General features: G+C 50.0%; 1 protein-coding gene across 6 annotated transcripts in view; it reads right to left on the reverse strand.

Moving 5' to 3' along the window:
* The window catches only part of LOC122376466 (serine/arginine repetitive matrix protein 2-like), a 49,026-nt gene that overhangs the window by 15,007 nt on the left and 11,398 nt on the right, over positions 1 to 22,621 (reverse strand). For all 6 annotated transcript variants that reach the window (XM_043356344.1, XM_043356345.1, XM_043356339.1 and 3 more), the window contains exons 2-4: positions 13,391 to 13,518; positions 8,847 to 9,965; positions 1,070 to 1,271 (exon numbers count right to left, since the gene is read on the reverse strand). In XM_043356344.1, the coding sequence (XP_043212279.1) occupies positions 1,070 to 1,271; positions 8,847 to 9,965; positions 13,391 to 13,518 (1,449 nt within the window). The remainder of the gene's footprint in view (positions 1 to 1,069; positions 1,272 to 8,846; positions 9,966 to 13,390; positions 13,519 to 22,621) is intronic.

A 22,621-nucleotide genomic window follows, 5' to 3' on the forward strand; every position in this document is an offset into this window, starting at 1 on the left:
TCGGTTCGTAGTCATAAGGCCCTTATACTGAAGACGCCCAAACCATGATGATTATATAATATTCCGACTGGCTGATCGCCGCAAGGAACTTCAAGATTTTCAGGAGTTGCTCATTTCATCATAAGCCAATGCCGCTTCATATCATTCGTATCTTCCCATTCATTGATCCGATCGACTGCCACCAACCTCTCCCTCTCATTTCTCTCTCCCCCCTCTCTCTCTCTCTCTCTCTCTCTCTCCCCCCCCCCCTCTCTCTCTCTCTCTCTCTCTCTCTCTCCTCACCCTCTCTCCACCCACTCACCCGTTACCAAAACCCCCCACCGCCGCTTCCGTCGTGGCTGAACCATTCCCATATTCAACATCAGGCGCGCGGGTTCCCATGAGAAAATACCGCACAAAATTCCCACGGTCGTTCGAGGCAGTCGCAGTGATTGTATGTGAATGCGCAATCATAGGGTATTATATTTCTCGCACAAGGACATGGGTGGAATGTTAGACGAAAAAATACAGCGGTTAGGATATAATGTGTGTATAATATTGCCAGATATGGCTTGATGGGTTATACACTGAAAACCGTTTAGTGGTTTGGTTGTTGCGGCCAAAATTATTATATAGGGTAGGTATAAGAAAACGCCATTGATTCATTCCAGACACTCATATGGCTCCCATTCCTAACATTTCGTCGACTCATTCGACCCCTCACAGGACCTACCAACCTGCATCACTCGTTACGTTTCACCTACACATTCCATACAATCATTTCTCCCTGTCCTTCATTCCATCTCACCCATTTCCCACACACACATTCCAGCACACCCAACCATCCCATTCATTCCACCGCAAGCATTCAAAACCACCAAACCAAATCTTCCGCTCCATTTGACCACCCACAACCCATCCCGGGGTCTAGCCTACACCTCTCTCCACAGTTATACCTCTACATACATATACCCTACATATACCCCTACACAGTTAGCATTTCACAACCATCCACCCCGCGGCTCCCATTCCATCCTCCACACATCAATCCCCACCCATTCCATTCCACCCATTCCCCCAAAATCCTTACCAATTCCATGCCGAGCAGCCGATCCATGAGCAGATCCCTCTCCTGCATGAGTCTCTCCACCTCCGTCAGAGCCGACAGATACTCCTCCCTAGGTCTCAGTACTGGCAGACTGAGAGGACAGCCGGGGTCGGTGGGGGGAGGTAGAGTTGAGGAGGCGGCTCCACCGGGGGGAGAGTGGTGGAGATGGTTGACGGCCGGTGACCTGTGGGAGAGAGAGAGAGAGGGGTGGGGGTTAGAGAGAGGTGGGGGAGGGGGAGGGAGAGAGGGAGAGAGAGAGAGAGAGAGAGAGAGAGAGAGAGAGAGAGAGAGAGAGAGAGAGAGAGAGAGAGAGAGAGAGAGAGAGAGAGAGAGAGAGAGAGAGAAACAAGGAGAGAAAGAGGAACATGGTCAACCATACCATTAAACATCCAGGCCAAAAAAATGTGCCATCACAGACAAGGTGCCCTTCAGTTTTTTCCACGATTAGTAGGAAGAAGAAAAAAACGACACCAAATAGCCATCAAACACTTACACAAACACATCTACAAACACGAGGGACACAATGCCAAATAACGCATGGGTCAGACAACAACAACTTTAGACCCGAGTACACATCAGGCATAAACGACAAAAAAAAAAAAAAACTTCAGGCGCACTGCTCAGTGTGTAGCTAATGTGTAGGTATAGGTAGAACTTATAAACCTAAGACGATCCAAATGAAAAAAAAAATGCTTGAAGATGTCCGACACTGACAGACTAATCACGACTTCTATTAAGACGGTTCGCCGGTTCATAGGCGTAGGAACAGGGGGGGCCGGGGGGGCCATGGCCCCCCCACTTTCGGAGGTGGGGGGGCCAGCAATGTTAACTGGCCCCCCCACTTTTTGCTGACTTAAGTGTCTGTCTGTACCTAACCTACCACCTGGTAACTTGATAACTATTCAGCTTGCCCTTTAATGAGGATTCCTTTTTGTTTTTACAGCGTTATTGACCGCAATTTCCTTCACTCAATGAAGGAAACCATATCAGAGACAAGACTGTGAGTCCTGGTGACAGCATTTTGTTGAATACGAGGCGCGGGACAGCGAGCACTAAAAAGGTATAGGCAATACTAAGACAATACTAGCACGGTGCAGGAGAATGCGTATACAAACGACCAACGCTTGACCTTATCTGCTTGGGGTCGGCATAGTTCGTCAAAGGCGTACTAGCTGGGGGCCAGGGTGACCGTGCCTCAGCCTCGGTTCAAACAGGCTGGGGGCCAGCAATGTCTGTTTCTGTCCCTCCCCCTTCCACTTTCAGTGCAGTGGCGGTCGCAGAGGGGGATCAGGGTCATGCCCTTCCCCCCTCCAAAGGCTAATCAGGGGGCCGTCATATCATTTGGCCCCCCCCAAACAACCAATGGGCTCCCATGGGCGTATGGGGCTCTGGCCCTTATTCGATTGTCACGAGACTCAAGAATCCCACGCTAGCTATTAACAGCTCCCAAACCAGTCTTTGAGGGTCCTACACTGATCTCGGAGGGCCCTTCAGTGGCGGTCAAGCGCCCACATTGACCGCTGAGAACCCACATTGACCTCATTTGAGGGCCCCTAAACCGGCCTCAAGGGCCCAGCCGGCGTCTGAGGGCCTCACACCGGCCTCTGGTGGCCTCATTTCTGTCTCTGGGGTCCCAAGACTAGCCTTTAGGTGCCTTTGAGGGCCCCGCACTGAATTCTGAAGACCCGATGCCGGCCTCTAAGGGTCCGCATCGGCCTCTGAGGGTCCACCTTGGCCTGAGGGGTCCAACGCCGGCCCATGCCGGTCTTTTAGGGCCCCACACTGACCTCTAAGGGCCCATGCTGACCTGTAAGGACCCACATTAGCCTATGAGGCCTTGCACGGGATTCTGAAGACCTGATGCCGGCCCCTGAGGCCCATCTTGGTTTTTGAGGGCCTTCTGCTGGTTTCTGGGTTCCAACACCGGCCCATGCCGGTATTTTAGGGTCCCACATTGACCTCTAAGGGCCCCGCACTGGATTCCGGAGATCCGATGCCCGTCTCCAAGGGTCCGCATCGGCCTCTGAGGGCTCACCTTGGCCTATGAGGGCCCTCCGCTGGTCTCTAGGTTCCAAGTCCCGCCCATGCCGGTCTGTTACGGCCCCACACTGACCTCTAAGGGCCCATGCTGGCCTGTAAGGACACGCATTAGTCTCTGAGGGCCTTGCACTGGATTCTGAAGACCCGATGCTGGCCTCTGAGGCCCATCTTGGTTTTTGAGGGTCTTCTGCTGGCCTCTGGGGTCCAACACCGGCCCATGCCGGCATTTTAGGGTCCCACACTGACCTCTGAGGGCCCATACTGGCCTGTAAGGACCCACATTAGCCTCTGATGGCCCAAGTCGGCATCTTAAGGTCTCATCCTGCCCTTTGCAGGCCCTGTACTGGTCTCTGAGGGCCTTAACCCTCGCCGGCCGGGGGGGGGGGGCGGGTGCCGCCCCTCCATAGGTTTTTTTTCGCGATAGCTCCGAACACGCCGGCGATAGAGAGCTGAAGCTTGGCATACCTGACCTTTGAATCAAACGGGATCTTTTGACACCAACCGCATTTTCGGGTCAGATCAGGTCACTGAGCCATGTGGTCATAAGTGAACCTCTGCACGGTCTTCAGATGTCGCATCTTCGCAACGCCCTCACTGCCAGAGGAGATTTCACAGGGAAATGAACCTTGGAGGATCTAGTATCCAATAGGAGTCTCTCAACTTGTATGATGTATATCTCGGATTTTTCCTAAAGTTCATATGAGGTCATGTCATTTTCGTGACCTCACCATTAGGTATACCTAAGTCAATGGGGATAAACTGAAAACTTTTTCTGGCGCCGGGAACGATCGATCTCCAACTATCTCAAGCACACCGAATCGTGATTTCATGCACTCCTTGCAAGGTTCGATGCGTCACTTTTGCAATATTGACCTTGCGCGACGTCATTTATGAAGTTATAAGGGTCTTATTAGTTTTTCGTCAATAACTAGGTACCGATCAAATTGAGCTAGCGAGTCGGGAAAGCCACCTATGGACTCAAGAAGACCTGCTGAATCGAATGATATGCGACATGACCTCCTTCGACCAATTTCGTGACCTGGGGACGCCGACCTGACCGTGACCCGAGGTCAACACCCTAAGTTTACCTCACCCAAACAAAAAGTATATCATTCGACGCGCCTGAGAGAGGCGAACACGATGCTGGCAAAATCGCGGCTCTGCGGCCATTTTTTGCGAAGTTATTCACCAAAAACGGAACCGTGCCTTGAGGCACTTGACCTGACCTCAGAGGTCACCGGTTTTTGTTTGTTTTGTTGGGTTAGGCCCTTTCGGTCCAATGAGACCATTTCAGAGCCGGAAGGATGATAGGATATAGGGGGAGACATTGATCTGGCAGGCACCCTAGTGAGTCGCCGGGGCTGAGCCCGTCCAGAGGACAGGCCACCCAGCCCCAAGGCACTCACTGCACCCGGCTACGGGGTGCGCTCCCTCGGGAGCAGCGGTGCCGCTCCAAGGGAGCAGCCCGCATGAGATAAAGTTGCCTGTCCAGCCCGGAGGGGGTTGCGGTGTGGAGGAGAAGGATTTCAGTATCCTGAGGATAGAAGCACGGAACGGTGTCAGAGGTCACCGGTTGACCTAGGACCATAAAATCGGGTATCGATCTCTGCGTCTCGTAACGGCGCACACGCTCGTTTTACCGCGACGCGCTAGCTCCACCTGGGGCGAAACGGCGAGGGGGGTCGTACCCGCCCCCCACCCCCTCGGCCAGCGCGTATGTAGAAAACCTATAGGACCGGGCCGTGGAGGGTTAAACTGGCCTCTGAAGACCCAGACCGTCTAAAAGTCCCACACCGGCCTCTGATAAGTGATAGTCAGTCAGCCCAGTTGCAGTGGTCGCTGATATAAAACCTCTTAAAAACGTTATAGGCCTGGCTGAGCCTAGCTGGGCCGTTCATGCTGATTTTTATAGGTATATTGAAAAGACTCGCTTTGCACGTTTCACGCTTGCTCGTAATGAAAAAGTTGCTGGATGCCTCTGGAATTTGCATGGGTGCCAACGGCTGCGGAGGACAGGGAAACGCGTCCATCAGTTTGAGTTTATGGACGGGAGACTCCCTGAAATTTCAACCAATTTTTTTTTCTTTTTTTGTCTCGATTTTTTTTTTACCTCTGAGCATGTTTGCGAAAACAAAGTGACCGAAATCCGAGGAGAAATCGGATTTTGGGGGTAGGTTAGGTTTTGGACCTCTGGGACCCTGGCCCCCCCACTTTCGAAAACGTTCCTACGCCTATGCGCCGGTTGATTTTAATCGATCTACTCACGAAACAATAACACCACACAACACTCACGAAGTGATGGTGATATAAATGCGTGCTTACCACAGGTCTACACAAGAGATCACAGTACCTATAGGTAGCTATACACACCAACGAGACCGTTGACAATATGTCTCCACCCTCCCACTAGCGCGCAAGCCAGCCAAGTGCATCGTCTCGTTAATAATTCCCCAGTCGTACAGAGGAATAGAGAGCTAACGCAGAGAGCACCCGATGGACCGCAGTTCCGGTAAATTACTGTTAACGCCAGACCCCTTGAGACCCTAATTTTTTCGCGATTATTTTTTAATGCGTGGAAGAATTTCAACCATATTTAGGATATAGCTGTTTCAAGACCTGCCGAAACTTTTTCTTCAAATACGTTTTGTTGTCACTTAAATATTTGTGGCACTTGTCATTGACTCGTAATGTTAACTGTTTTTACATCCTGGATAGAGGCTTGCATAGGCGTCATATGACATTAGGCTCCGCCCACGACTGCGGCATTGACCCGTGCCCATCAGCGACCTCTGTACAAACGACACCCCTGCCATCTGTAAAGGACTATGAATTTCGCTGACGCTTCACGTGCTATGTATCAATTGCAGCAGACGGTCAAGTAAATGTTAGGTTCTTGTTGACTCTCGTATATAGGACCAAGAGGGCCATCACTCCTCAACCTACTACTCACACATGCTTCGAACAAACGTTAAAGATTCCTAACAATTATACGATGTTCGATGTAGGATATAGGTATGTTTGAAATACGAACGAGCCTTATGATGTGTAGCGAAGGCAATTAATTAATTATTGCGTTGTTCGATGGTTGCATAGCGATGTACAAATCAGCAACTACTTGATGACATCCGACATCCCATTAGGCCTATCACATTATCTGCAACGCCATAGGCTTTAAATACAGGTGAATATTTCCTAACCTTATGTCAGGTATATGCCATCTGCCAGTCATTTGCAGCTTATGAAAAATAAAACAAATATCAGCCGTCAGCGAACCTATCAGCATTGTAGGAACAAGCAATGCGCATTGAGCATTTATGGCTCCTCAGTCATCATGTCGCTCTTTGGGCACTGTCAGACAAGACGTTACGCACAACTCCGCGGGCTTTCGGCACCGCTCGACCGTCCCCGCTCCCCGCCACAGCGCGAGTGACCGCGCGCCGGCCCGAAACCGCCGCAGGCCAAGACCACAGAGGCGGGGCTTAGCTGTGACGTCATAACGTATCACAGACTGACTGGTGATAGCCTCTACACACCGGGTGAAAATCTTGCTCGAAATTTAACATTACGAGTCAATGAGAAGTGCCTGAAATATTGAAATGGCGACAAAATATCTAAATTGTAAAAGTTTCGGCAGGTTTTGAAACGGCCATGTCCTGAGTTTGGTTGAAATCCTTCCATGCATTAAAAAATAATCGCGAAAAATTAGGGTCTCAAGGGGTCTGGCGTTAACAGTAGGGTGGTTCAACCGCGGCTCAGACGCTTGAGGCTAAGGCAGAGCCAGAGACATCATATCAGGGGAAGGAATAACTAAGTGTAAGGGATCTATGGAGAAGAATGGCAAATGATAAAGAAAGAAATTGGAAACAAATTAGCCATGTTATTGTTTCATAGGTAAAGATAACGCTATGGACGACAAAATGCAGCTTGGCCAATGAAACCGAATCCGCGAAAGTCATGAAAAGCATGCCGATTTGGTCTTGCATAGAGGCTCTGAGGCTCAGAGGGTCATTGTTTGTTCTCAGTACTGACAGTACCGAATGCTAAATCTGTCCTTACGACGCGGCAAGGTAACTGTCTATACCTACCTTTACCAGCGGATATCAAACTCATAAGTACGCAGGGCGCGTTCCGGTGACAATGGGCCAATTTTCTGGGCTGCTGGCGGCTCTGACCCACCTAGCCACCGAGCGAGCACAGCTATGAGAACCAAACTACTGGATATGCCAGTTTTCGGGAGTTAGCCCACTGAGCGCAGTTATGATGACCGAACCACTAGAGATGCCAGCTTTTCGGGAGTTCACAGGCCGAGCACAGCAATGGGAACCGAACCACTACATAGAGATGCCAGTTTTCGGGATTCACAGGCCGAGCACAGCAATGGGAACCGAACCACTAGAGATGTCAGTTTTCGGGAGTTCGCCTACTGAGCGCAGTTATGAATTATGATGACCGAACCAGTAGAGATGCCAGTTTTCGGGAGTCTGTCCCCTCTGTACATTTGAATAGCTATGATGGCTGGGTCAAAAGAGATGCCAGTTTTCGTGAGCCGGTCCACCGAACAGTTGTGCTGGCCGAACTGCTGGTTTTCGGGACAGCACAATCCACAGTCCACACTGACCCAGCGATTACCTACAGTTATGACAGCCGAGCCACTAAAGATACCAGTTTTTAGAAGTCCGGCCAACCAACACAATGATATGGCCAAACCACTAGACGTGCCGCTTTTTGGAAGTCAAGTACAGTCAGAGGAACTACCAACATGAAGCTCAGCAAATCACAAACCACGACATAAATCACAAAACTAAATAAGCGATCACCACAACAAACACAACATACTAAACCATACCTAACCGTCACTTAACATGACGAAAGAAGACATAACACTGCCCGTCACACAGCGTTCATCCGTCACGGAAAGCCGTCACGGTCACGGAATCACGAGGAGCACACCGTGACACAGTCACGAGATGAGGCCACAGATTTGTGACGAGTGGATGTCTTTTTTCCAACACGAGTAGTCGTGCTGAGTCGTGCTAACGGTAGGCTGGGAGCAAGGCGAAGATAACGGGTACCTATATATGAATGACAATATTCTCAAGGTAAGTAAACTCGGCGAGAGAAGGGAGAGGGAGAGGGAGAGGGAGAGGGAGAGGGAGAGAGAGATAAAGAGAGGGAGAAGGAGAGAGAGAGAGAGAGAGAGAGAGAGAGAGAGAGAGAGAGAGAGAGAGAGAGAGAGAGAGAGAGAGAGAGAGAGAGAGAGAGAGAAAAAAAAAACAGACAAACAGACCCACTATCCCACGATCGGAACCACAAAGCGATCAAATAAACCATCAGTCATCATTCCGTCACAGTGGCTTGTTACGCAGGAAAGAGGAAGCGTGACCGCTCCCATCACATCCCGTCCTCTACCTGTCTCCCTCCCTCTCTTCGTTTCACTTACTCCCCCCGTTTATCTCTTCCTCCCTGACTCCATATTTCCTCTCTCCTCCCTTTCCCTCTTTCCCTCACTCAATCTCAACTAACTAACTCACTCACTCACTCACTCACTCACTCACTCACTCACTCACTCACTCACTCACTCACTCACTCACTCACTCACTCCAACTATCCCTCCCTCCCTTTTTTCTTCCTCAATCCCTCCAAAGGTTACTTTTCTACTACTTCCTATTTCCCTCCCTCCCTCCTTTCTTCTCCCCTCCTCCCCCACCGGTCTCCTTACCTCCTCAGTGGGTTCGTCCTCCCATGCAGCAGCGGCGACTGTCCGACATGAGGACTATGGTGGTACGGTCCTCCCAGTCCTCCAAAATGTCCTCCATTTTCTCCATACTGTCCTCCAAGGAGTGGTGATTGTGTCGCGCCGTATTGTCCTCCCAGGAGAGGGTTGTGTCCTCCCAGAAGCGGGTTGTGTCCTCCTAGCGGACTTTGGCCTCCTAAGAGGGGACTCTGACCTCCTAGGAGAGGACTCTGTCCTCCTAGGAGAGGACTTTGACCTCCTAGAAGAGGACTCTGTCCTCCCGTAATGCCAGTTTGTCCTCCCATCTGAATGTTCATATTCAACGCATCAGTCACAGGGTCTCTTGCGACACTTCTCGTTTGATCTACTGTAGCTGCATGTCCGTTGAAAGGTCTCTCACAATATCTACACCGGTACGTAACATTTCCATCTCCGTCGCCGATGTGATCTTGATGTATCTCTTGCTCATGATCTAGATCTTGATCAAGATCATGATCAGTGTGATGGCTCAGTTCGGTATGGCTTAGAACTTCAGCTAGTTGACGGTTTTCGTCTTTCAGTATTCGCCCACGATTAGCTATAGCGTCTAGAAGACCTAGTAGTTCATCCCCGTCCGCCCAGGGAGCGGTTGACCCACCGGCACTGACACTGACACCACTGGTGCCATGCGCACCACCACTGGTGACGTGTCCCACACTGGTGCCACTGCTGATACCCAGGCCGACACTGGTGCCGACACCACTGGTTGAGTTTCCACTGGTGCCACTATGGATAGCATCGTGCCATCGTGAGCCACCCTCAGCGCTCTTCAGTCCTGAGTCCGAGCCTGGTGACATTGGTGACACTATTGGTGACACATGTGACACTGGTGACACGATTGGTGACACTGGTGTCACGCCTGCCACCTCCGAAACTGGCATGGCCGATACTCCGGGCGAGGCTGGTGAAGTAGTTCCCTCGCCGGTCGCAGCCTCTGGCGGTGGCGCCACCGTCGGCTCGTCGTCTCCGGGCAGAGGCGGAGATGTTTTGGCGCTGGCGGGAACGGCAATTTGGCGCGAACGAAGCGCGGCTATGGTGTCACGCTCGCCGCTGAATCCAGAGTCCCTGTGGAGAGAAGGAGAGGTTGATAAGTATGAGGTAGAGTGTCGCCGAAACATTAGGGCTTGTTCCTTATTTAGAAGAGAAGAATCGTTATTATATCAGGGCACGTCGACAGCAAACCGTTACTCCTAAATAGTTGATAAGACAGTGTCCCTATGAACACAACATGACTTCTAATTTCCAATCTACGGCAGGCATACTGCAAACATCATCACCAAGTAATACCTACGATAACATCAATGAAACGTTTATGGGACCGTCTATGTGGCCCTGGACATAGCCTTGGGCCCTTGGCCCTTGTATGCCCTTGGCATGACTAAATTCTAAGAAACTTTTTACGCTTTAACCAAACGTATCTGCAAAATCAAGGGGCACCACGGTAACTTAACACATATGTTCAAAAGCATACTCGTATATACTCACAGACACATACACATATGCACACCAAGTACAACACCCGCCAACACATGTGTACATCAAGTGTTTCTCAACAATTACCTACCACACATCTGAGTCATGACTCTCTCCCTCCCTCTCCCTCTGCTTACACGGACAGGTCACGTCACGTGACACAGGGGGCAGGTGTGCGTAACGCCCGCCGCGTGACAGCAGCGTCACGCCTGTGACGGACCGTCACACAGCTGGTGTGACGGTCGGGGCAAACATCTGTCACGGTGACGCGATGGGGGAGGGGGAGAGGGGGAGAGTGAAAAGAAAAGGGGTTATAAACAAGGATAAAAGCAATGGACAGAGAAGACTGAAAAAGAAAACAGCTAAGTGAATGGTAGGTAGAGGGAAGTGTTCGAAGGGAGGAGAAATGGACTGAGGGGATAGAAGACGAGCAAGGGTGACACACTAAGACATGTGAGAGGAGAAAAAAGATATTCAGTGATGAGCGTCGGAGAGAGGGAGGGAGAACAGAAGAGTCTATTGGATGTTGACAAAAAAAAACACACTGGAAATAACACGAAAGGAAGGGACCCAATGAGATGAGAAAACACAAACCTTGTGAGCCAAAGGAGAGAGAGCATCCACTTATCCACGGCTAGCGCACGGGCAGGGGCCAAGGAGGTAGCGGCGGGGCAGGGACGGTATCTACCTGACCTTCCAGGGGAACAGAGTTAGTGACGGGGCACCTCCCTTCTTTTCAAATGCGGGGGCCGAAGCAAACCTACCTAGCTTCCAGGGTGGCAGAGTTGAGGACGGGCGCAAACCTATCTAACCCTAGTTCCAACTTCCAAGGCACCAAAGTTAAAGGTAGTGTGCCACCTTTGAAAGATTTCCCATTTTATTTTTCCTAGGATAAGAAGCTTCTGTTTTTACCTAATATCGCAAAAAAAAAAATCAAAAATGGGCCTGGAATAGTGCCTTTTTCGCCTAAAAGTTTATCGGTTTTTCGATATGTATAACAACTGTAGTGGGCTCAACTGCAAACAGGCGTCGGCAACAATCGCGAATGCGGCGCACATGTGACAATTAGCAAAGGTCATTATAGTGTTACGACGTACGGGAATGAGTTATCAGCTGTCTAATCGTAGACAACACAATGTCGAGCCTTAAACTGTAAGCCTGTATTGGTATTGTTTCTTTTATTTGGCTGTCGAACATTATTTATGGTTTGAAATATGATTTTATGTAAAATAATTGATATGAAAAAGCCGTCTCATAAGTCATGACCCCATTTCACCACACGCAAGTGGCAGAAATGACCATGATCAGCTGACGCATTTTTCTTGGCCGAAGTCAGAGCGCGCAGCCCGACGCGCCACCACCGCACCACAAAGTATGAGCAGAAGCCGCGCCCAAAGCCAGGGCCCCGGTAACGTGAGGTAGCCGAGTCGGGGCAGCGTGCGCTGACCCAAGCCGGGGCCGCAGCTTTGGGCGCGGTCTACCGCATCCCCGCGGGCAGCCCAGGGCTATCACATGACACCGGGAGGACGCGCGGCTCCGGCTTGGGTCAGCGCACGCTGCCCTGACTCGGCTACCTCACGTTACCGGGGCCAACCGGGGCCCTGGCTTTGGGCGCGGTCTACCGCACCACCTAACAGGCGTGTTCGTAAACCGCAGGAGCTGATGATGAACGGGTTTATAGAAACTTGATTGGATGAGCATATCGGTAATAGCGATTTCAGTGTGTGCATTTATTGTTCATAGTGGTGTGAAATGTGGTTGGGGTACGACCGACAACCCGTCGGGGCGAATTTCGCACTGGGGTACTCAAAATTTGAAGAATTTAAGACGCTTCCATGAGTTTTGAAGGTATGGATAAGTTCTAAAAATTCGGTTCTCCTTATCTGGGCCATTAACTCCATACGGCCCAGGAAAGCTGGCACACTACCTTTAAGAGGGGGGAGGGGCAGCAAACCTACCTGGTTTTCCCATGAGGTAAAGTCTAGGGCGGCAACAAACCTACCCGGCTCTCCAGGGCGGCAGAGTTGAGGGCGGGAGGGGCAGGAAACCTACATGTCTTTCCCATGAGGTAAAGTCTAGCGCGGCAAGAAACCTACCTGGCTTTCCAGGGCGGCAGAGTTGGGGGCGGGGGCGGAAACCTACCTAACCTTCCAGGGTTGCAGTGGAGGGGTCAGGGGCGGGGGCGGTACCTACCTGGCTTTCCCATGAGGTAAAGTCTAGGGCGGCAGCAAACCTACCTGTATTTCCCATGAGGTAAAGTCTAGGGCGGGAGGAAACCTACCTAGCTTTCCCATAAGGAGGAGTCGAGGACGGGAACAAACCTACATAGCCCTCCAGAGCGGCAGAGTTGAGGGCGTGAGGGACAGCAAAGCTACCTAGTCTTACTTCCAAGGCGGCAAAGTTGGGAGGAGGAGGGGCAGCAACTAGTGATGTCAATCACGGAAAATCGGAATACCGATACCAAACCAAATACCAACTAAAACCACGGGAGAATACCGAAACCAAACCAACTTGGGAAACTGAGGAAAATACCAACTTTTTACCGATTTCTTAGCCTCTAATACATTAGTGAGGGCTTATGATACCAACAAAATACCAAACACATTACGATTGAAATACCAAATACCAAGTTGGTATCGGTTTGGTATCGGTATACCAAAAAGTTGGTATCCGATTGACATCTCTACAGCAAACCTACCTGGCTTTCCCATGAGGTAAAGTCTAGCGCGGCAAGAAACCTACCTGGCTATCCAGGGCGGTAAAGTTGGGGGCAGGGGCGGTACCTACCTGGCTTTCCCATGAGGTAAAGTCTAGGGCAGGAACAAACCTACCTGGCTCTCCAGGGTGGCAGAGTTGGGGGCTGGAGCAAAACCTACCTAAGCCCTAGTTCCAAGGCACCAGAGTTGAGACGGGGGAGGGGCAGCAAACCTACCTGGCTTTCCCACGAGGTCTGGGGCGGGAAAGAAACCTACATAGCCTTCCAGAGCGGCAAAATCTAGGACGGGAGCGGTACCTACCTGGCTTTCCAGGGCGGTGGCCGGCTCGGTCGCCAGGGCGGCTCGGCCGGCGGACTCGGCAGACGGGGTAATGAGTCCAGCACGTGTTCTCGAAATGTCAACAGGGTTGTGACGTCACGCTGCAGACCCTGCGGAAGAAGACAGAAGGGGGTAAGTAACGATACCCTGGAGAGTAACAAAGGGGGCGGGGGTAAGAAGTAGACCCTTGGGGAAACAACATTATTAAGTGGATCGTTCACACCAGGAATGCCTGAAGAGCGCAGGAAATGGTAAGGTAGTAGAACCAGCAGGACAGCGCGGTGGGGGGGGGGGGGTGGCGGAGGAAGAGAAGGAGAAATCAGGGCAGGCGAGACACACAGCCAGGGTTAGCTTAGGCTGGAATGATCCTACAGACAAGACCACACCGAAATTCGAGACACTTTAACTGTAAAAAGTGTGAGTCATAAAGTGGGCCAGAAAAGGCCGCACGGATACAACAATATATTTTTTTATCCATTCCACGCTAAATGGTGTTCACTGTTCAGTGCTCAACTGCTTATACTTCATTCATTGTAGCGCAACGGTTGGTATTACCAAATTGCAGGACCAGGAATCGACATAAGCTAACTTCTCACAACACGTCATACGATATCATTACTATTTCACAATCGTTCTGCCATTTCCAGGTACCTAACCTATGATTTTCTCCCGTGATAACCACTGCGCAGAATTGCCATCGCCTTTGCCAGGTCTGAACGAAACGCAATAGATAATCACACCAATGCAACTGCACAACCCCCGATTGCACGCCATTTTCCACACGCACAGAAGAACGGATAGCTATTGCACGCACGGAACCGCACGCAACTCGGCGAACAAACGGACTTCGTGCAATGCGGCACAGCATATCTTCAGGCGTTCGATAGCAGCGCCATCTATTGAGTGACGGATAAACAAAACTAGCCCTACGGCACAGCGTGTATTCAGGCGTTCGACACTAGCGTCATCTGTTATGTAGAATATCGGCAGGTTGGGCATTGCGGCATAGCATATATGCAGGCGTTGATAGCTACTGCCATCTAGCGGCGATAAGTGGAAACGATACGGTCAAGCTTCAAAAGGAGGTGGGTACTGGGTATATTAGCGTCGCTACGGGGGGGGGGGGCAAGCGGGGCAGCTTGCCCCCCCAACCTCGGACCGGGCACCCCCTGAGATCGATACAGATCCGATGAGATTTTGGAGTCGGGAAAAAAATGGGGGTACCTTTCTGAGAATGCCTGTAAGGTCAGACTCGGTTGGAGCGTGCAGTTCAAACCAGAGTCAGAGTCGCAGTCCCCAAAATCTTCAAGACTCCGACTCCAGACTCGGAAATGTCAATGCTGTGATTCATTCCATGTTGTTGGTTCTTTATTACATGTTATAGCTGATTTTCATAAGTTTTGGATTGCTGACGCATAATTTTCGTTCAAAGCGTGACACGAAATCTTCGGGGCCTTTCTCAACTCCTGTCAAATGTCTACGACAGGCTCAAGCACCGTTAAAGTGCCGCAGGGCTCATGAACTTGCTTATCACACAGGCTCCTAAGGAGCTCCACTGAGCTCTAAGAGGTATTCAGAGGGCCAAAACCGGTCTCTGAGAGTCCCACTGGTGTCCATGTTCTCTGAGGGCCCATACAGTGATTTTTGAGGACCTTATACATGCGTCGACCTCTGAAGGGCCACACGAATCTTTGAGGATGCCTTCGAAAATGTCTGAGAACCTTAACTGGCCTCTGATAGTTCAGCCGAACTTTTGAGGAGATAGAGTTTGCTAACCCCATGCCGGCATCTGAGGGGTCACAACTCACGTGTCCCTCTGAGGGCCGCAACAAATGTTTCTTATGTCCCTACATAGGGTCCTTAGGGATTTGACACAGACCCAGATGGTGCATACGTTATCCGAGGGTTCCAGGCTCACCCTGGGCCTAGTCTCTTGGCGCCCGCCGCCCACACTGGCTTCTTAGGGCTCCACCTTGGGCTCGGAAAGCCCTTAAGCACCACATACACGTAAATATTTGGGGTGGCCCACGCCGATCTCCGGGATCCTAAGCAGGCTTTTAAGAATCCACATTGCACACTGACCATGAGTGGCCTGAAATGGCCTGGAAGTCCCAAGCCTATTTCTAGGGATCCCTTGGCGCTCTGCCGTGCGTAACTTTTGGTTCCGTTAAACATTTTCGTTCCCGTTTTACGTTTACAGCGCTTCCCTTCACTCGAATAAACGAGAAACTTTTTGTTCACACTCGAGGGAACAAAACACTTCCTCTCATTGGAGCAAAAATGGATAATTTTTTATTCACACTTCCGACATTCACTCTCAGTCTCCGCCGAATGCCCAACTTAGCTACAATCGGCGGCAGGGATAAGGCCTATGCAATATGCATTTCACGTAAAACCTCTGCATGCATGCGTGAATGGAGGTTTGAGCAGGGTGATGCGATTAAATGGAACGTTTTTCACCTTTTTCTGGGTAATGATCATGAACGACGAGTATGCACAGGGGCCCTCTGCATTGCGTCGGCAATCGCAGCCACTGTAATTCTACCGGTCGTTTTTGTCGAGAAATTTCAAAATTTCAAATTTTTCTCTAAACAAAATGACATGTCATAGATAGAAGGAAAACTTTGTCACCATCGGATTCCTCGCACCATTGCGCGTCGAATGATATGTAAAACGAGTGAGGAACGACTGGGGAAAGGCAAGATTTCACACAAAAGTTGATTTTGCCCCCCCCCCAACCGAAAATCTCTGGCGACGCCTATGACTGGGTACCTACCGGATTTATTTCGTGTGCTCTCTATTGTTAATAGCATCTGGGTCACATCTCTTCAACCGCTTCTATCGGCTGGTGATAAGAGCGGTGGAGGGAAGAAGCCTACACATGATCAACCGACAGGAGTAAAAGGCAGAAGTAGTGCCACACCTCTACCACTAAACACATGGCGATAGATAAGACGATAATAGCAGTCAGTCCCATGAACACTACCACGTGACCAGACCATTGAAGCTATCACTCCCAGCACCACTAGTCACGTGACCAGACGATACAATCAACCACTCCCACCACCACTACACACGTGACCACCCGATAGAACCAGCCGCTTTTCGCTTGAGAATGAAGCCGTGGGACTCAGACACGGTCAAACGCATCGAACGGAACGGACGGAATGGTGGGCACTGAACGACCCGCACGGTGGAAACGGTACACAAACATTTGGTAGGTTTTGGTGTCATTGCGATAACATTAAACCAACAGAATCAAATTTGATTCGAGGGGTAGGGAGCCTTGATGTAAAAACACAAAATTAACTAAATGAAGAAGCTCAAAACACCGACAATGCTATATTTGCCGTCTTTATAATCCTTTTATGCCGAAGACGTAGAGCGTCTATCTAAAATGTGCACCAATCAATCCAAGATCATGTATGTGTCATGATCGACAACCATGCATGTCATAATTGTCTCATGATTGCAGTCATCGTCACGTAATTTGAGAATGTGGATCGCTCTTTATTGCTCAATACGATACAAGACGTCGGAGCGAGCGCTTTCAGCCTTTTCACACCGCCTGTTGAATCCAGCATCCTCACAAACAATTTTAGCTGAAACCAACAGCCTTATCCTATCAGTACAGGTCTCGCGGGTTTGAGCGGTAGGTTTTGCCCCCATGAAATTCAATTTCCCGCCATATCTTCTTCGTCTTAAGCTTTTAAGGGTTGAAGATGTGATCGATTTATTTTCACGCATGCCTGCCATGATCCTCCAAAATGACTTCATCGTATATCGATTAGTTTCTGAGATATAGCCAGAAATGTGAAAAGGCAGAACCTACCGCTTAATCTCGCGAGAGCCGTGCCACAGCGGAAGCCAACGGTAAAACCGTTACAAGCTCTCCCAGTTTTCCCATTATGGGGCAGACAACCGCCTCCCATGAGGCTGGGACGCATACTGTGGTTGCTACCGTTAGACGTTCACACATTCATCTCATGGGAACGTCGGACATAAGAACGGGGTATAAAGGAGAACGGGCGGATAGTATGGGCGAGGTAGATACTAGTAAAGAACAGAAAGATACTGACAAAGAGGTCAGATATTGGTAAAGAGATCAGACGGTTATTGTCACAAAAATAAATGAATGGGTAAAGCATTCATAAACTGAAAATGAGCTGATACTGGTACAGAGCGGAAATCCTGGCAAAAAACAGTCAAATGTTGATTGCAACAGAGATGTCTCATACCGGGGACAAAATCCACAGCAACTAATTACAAAAAGCCTATCCAGGAGACGCAGCAATCCCAATTGGGTGCCCCACATATCAAAACTGTCAAAACTATGACACACATACAGACATCACAGCAGCATTCCAGATATCCTAGGGAAATCTAGAGAAAAAGGAAAAGTGGATTGCTGGAAATGATGGACAGAATGATGTGGGTCGATGCTCAATGGCATCATTTCCAGTTCAAATAATCGGTGGAGCGTAAGCGCAACAAATAAACTGTTGTTTTCCTCGTCAATAATGCATAATTCATGCTTCAACTCAAATTCCCGTAAGTTTCCATTCATAACGCTCATGCTTGACCTTACATAACCCCAATGACCTCCAGTGACCTCGCACAACCTTCCATTAGCGAGACCTTAAATAAAGCACCCAGTAGCTTCCTTGACAAGTACGCATCTGAGTTTCCCAAAACCCTTTCCCTGGATACGTACCAGCCTTCGACTATCCAAAGACAACCAAGCTTGATCCATTTCCACTAGACCCACTTCACTTGACGCGCATCACAGTTTCCCGATCCAGATCTACCCAGTAACAACCACTCTCCATGCCACCTAGGCTTTTCAGACGTAACACCTATTCACACACTAGCTCCACCGTTCCAACACTGCACTGTGGAACTTCACACAATGTTCCGTAAGGCACCACACAGTCCCCAGCGCGGTCCTCGCCCGTCCGACGTCAGGTGGCTACTGGTGAACGAGACGTCTGTGGAACGCTCGACGGGCAGAGGCGGCGCCAGGCGGGTACTTTGGGAGGCGGTCGAGCCGGTGTCTGCTGGGGTGGGTGGCGGGAGAGAGAGAGGGTGGGAGAGGTAGAGGGAGAGGTAGAGGGAGAGGTTAATGATAGCAGGTGTTAACACGCTAGCATAACAGACGATAGAAGTATCCAGCCCTACCACAACTTACCATTCGCGATAAGTGGCGGATAGTGGAGGTAAAGGCAACTATAGAACTAACTGAGGTCAACTGAGGTAGATGACAGGCTAGCAGCTATCAACAGAAAAACACAATTCTAACGAATAGTGTTTGTCTATTTCAAACAACCTGCGGTTATAATTAAGATCGTGGCATGGAGATGGGCCGTAGGTAGTTGCATATCCGAAGTTACATCATGGAAATGATTGGGTTGGGTTAGTAAGGCAGAGCTGAACCGAAAACATTTTAAAACTAAACTTCATTTAACGACTTCCCAGTCTATCTGCATGGCAGCACCGTGCAGCACATGCCCACACCGTCCAGCTATTCACTAATCCATCCAAAGTTCGCATATCCGTGCCTTCCCTGACCAACTGCAGCATCCAGCTCCCCGCCTACACTTTCCGCCGTCCCTGACACACAGATTATTTACCGCCTTCCCCCGCCTCCCCTGCCGCCTCCCCTGGCGCCGCCTCTGAGTGTCGGTAGCGACAGGACGGCCGGCAGCGACCTTCGTCGATCGTCGGAATCGATATTAGACAGCTGTGGAACGGTCGATCCGTGACTCAGAGACGGCGGCGACCTAGCGATCAACTCCCCAGGACCTGGCGATTACCTCCTCCCAAGTCCTCACCTAGCGATTATACCCCCTCTTACCTAGCGATGATTTTCTAAGATTGCCTGCCCTAGTGATCAACTGGCCAGGATCTAGCGATTTACTCCTCCCCACATAGAGTTTACCTTGCGATCACCTGCCCTATAGCGATCAACTGGCCAGGACCTAGCGATTCACTCCTTCCCACCTAGCGTGTACTCCTTCCTTCAGCTTCTTCCAGTGACCACCTCCTAGGGATCAACCTCCCTTAGCCGGATCAACAAACCACAGAGAGACCCGAACTCAAGTTATAAGCTCAAAACAGACAGCCAAGATCAACCTCGAAAGACATGGGAGACATCTTATCCGACACTCGCATGAAAATACCACTCTTTGGGTATATTTTCACACCCCTCAAAGACATTAAGTCCGGGTCATTTCGTCTCCGCTATCCTCCCACGCTTTATTCTTTCACCGAAGCGAAGAGAGAGAGAGAGAGAGAGAGAGAGAGAGAGAGAGAGAGAGAGAGAGAGAGAGAGAGAGAGAGAGAGAGAGAGAGAGAGAGAGAGAGAGAGAGAGAGAGAGAGAGAGAGAGAGAGAGAGAGAGAGAGAGAGAGAGAGAGAGAGAGAGAGAGAGAGAGAGAGAGAGAGAGAGAGAGAGAGAGAGAGAGAGAGAGAGAGAGAGAGAGAGAGAGAGAGAGAGAGAGAGAGAGAGAGAGAGAGAGAGAGAGAGAGAGAGAGAGAGATCATTGTATTAACAGACTCGAAGTCCAATAACATGGTTGGCTCGTACATGAGCAAGGATCACACGTCACTGAGATGACAGCTGACGGTCCCACATCCTTTTGTAGGTGGAATATGTATACAAATCACTACCGACAAATTGAGCAATTATACAGTTTTCCGACTTTTCGATGCGTTTAATAAAGCCATAGGCCGACTTCCTGAACATGATGTCAATATTGTCAATGCCTTCGCAGGCGTACATCGCTGATGCACTGGAAAACTTATCATACCCAAAAAATAGTCTAACCGCGTTGTTAAGACAAACGAAGAGCATTCGACAGTTTCCACATGGCCTGGACCAAGACAATTCTGAAAACTTCCAAGACCGCTTGTCCGATGGCGGTTACCGAAGACCGCTAGTGACCGAAAATCACATCACTGCGCCACAAATGCCACAGAGCGCCACGAGCGCGCCGCCACTGCCGCAAAGCGTCGCCGGCCGGGTGGCAGCGTTCCCACGCCTGTTCACTGCTTGCGGACGGTGCGAACGCTCACGATGGGAGCGTGCGGTCAGCCAATAGGCGGGCAAGCGACACGCTTGGTGAGCACTGTCCACGGGTTGTCGAACAGGCCGAACGGGACTGAATGTCCGGGTTGTGGAAAAAACGGTCAGTTGTCACTGTCTAGCTTTAGAACGAATAACGACAAAGGTGCCAACCAAAAAGCTCGCCACATTTTAAGAATCTGATATGATTTGCGATATTTTAGCAGGGTAAATACTAAAAAAAATTATTTTCGATGGCTCGTGTAAAATCTGCCATCAAATAAGGCACCACAAGTGACCTCAGTGTCTTCTATGACCTTACATCACTGACCTCAGTGACCTCAATTCCGCGACCTTAAAGTAATGACCTCACATAACTGACCTTGCATCAGTGACCTCAACTATCACTGGCGACCCCGACCTCCAAACATTCTGACCATAAGCACAGTATGCACCATTTCTGGCCACATAACCTCCGATACAACCAGTAGCGTCCTTGGAGACTCAGCAAACACCTGTGTACTAACAATAAGCCACGTGATTCTACCTCTCCCCCACCGAAGGTCATTACCGGTAGCGGGTGGGGCGACACACTTGGTATCCCTCTCCCTCTCAGCACCTCATGTTCGGTGACCTCACACATGACGCTCAAATAAAACTGGACATCCAAAAATTGGCAGTATAACAGCACACGCAAAAGCATTAGGTGTCGAAGACTGGATAGTGGACAGAGAAAGACGTGAGCATTCAAGGATGCTAATTTTAAGGGTACGTAAGGAAATACATAATTTTACAAATACTTTACAGTACAATATTAGTTTTATGATAAGCATAATATTGATTTTAACTAGGTATATAGTTAATTCTTTAAAATCAAAGTACACAGAACAACCACTAACACTGCCTTGAACTGCTCAGTAAAATAACGCCCTACTTTGGTGCCCGGCACGAAACAATGACAGCCGCCACACCTAAAAACCGGCAAACTATGGAGCACTCCTGTACTTTGGCCTCATTTCCACCAAATATACAGGGTGTCCGGATAGTTCTGGCGCTTTTCAACATTTTCTAAAACAAATGCCATTGGTTCATAGATACTAATCAATGGATCAAAACAATGACCAGGGACACCAAGCCACATGCTTCCGCTACGTGCTCATTCAATGTAACCACCGTCGGCGCCGACGACGGCCTCGACGTAGGGGAGGAAGCGTCTGCGGGTTTTGACGATGCGGGGCATTTCCAAGTCCTCCCATGCTGTCATGATGCGAGTCTTCAGCGACTCCAGGTTGGGGTGAGAAATGGCCTAGATCCTGTTCTACAAAACGCGTAGCACGCCTTAGTCGAGCGGGTCAGGTTAGGAGAATAAGGCGGCCTAATCTCATTTCGCCACGGTGATCTGGCCCGGCAAGCTCCTCTGTCAGTTTAGCTTGAATGGCGGCGGCGTTGTTGGAGGGTGCTCTGTGCTGTTGAAATGCGAAGTGACCCTTAGGGCATGTCGTCTTGACCCTCGGGTTGATGTGGCTGTCCAGGAACCCCTCGTGGGCCAGCCTGTTATTCATTTATTCGACATTGACGAAGATGATGGGACATTTTTGTCCATCAGACCCCGCACTTTCTTCGATTGCCGCGTTGAAATGCTGCTCCGTTCCCATATCGCGTTCGAAACGGTCTGAGGATATTTTTTAAGGAATTCCCGAGTCGAAATAAACCTTTACCTGCTAAACCATTCATCGAAAAACGCCGCATCGCGCTGCAACTCGCGCCTCGTTCAAGTCGCACCCGGCCGCCGCGCGCAGGCATTCAGCGACAAGGCGCATCTTCGCCCATCTACCCATCACTGAAAACGATTTCAAGGTCATATTTACACGACCCCTGGCTGAGCAATCAACGAGGGGTCATGTCTGTGATGATTGGCTGAATGTCCAATAATCACAGCGCGCGTTACACGGCGTCCAAAAGAAGCGCCAGGACTTTCCGGACACCCTGTACAGTTATGTAGCGCTACCGGAGCAGTGTATAAAGCCCCAGGTGACGTCATGTAAGAGTGCCACCGGTATTGCAATGACGTCATATCGTATCAACACACCCACCCAACAAACAAAAATAACTATACACAAATAACCCCAGTCGGATTATACTCAGGATAAT

The sequence above is a fragment of the Amphibalanus amphitrite genome, unplaced genomic scaffold (assembly GCF_019059575.1).
Source record: "Amphibalanus amphitrite isolate SeventyFive unplaced genomic scaffold, NRLGWU_Aamphi_draft 002151F_arrow, whole genome shotgun sequence".
Classification (NCBI taxonomy): Eukaryota; Metazoa; Arthropoda; class Thecostraca; order Balanomorpha; family Balanidae; genus Amphibalanus; species Amphibalanus amphitrite.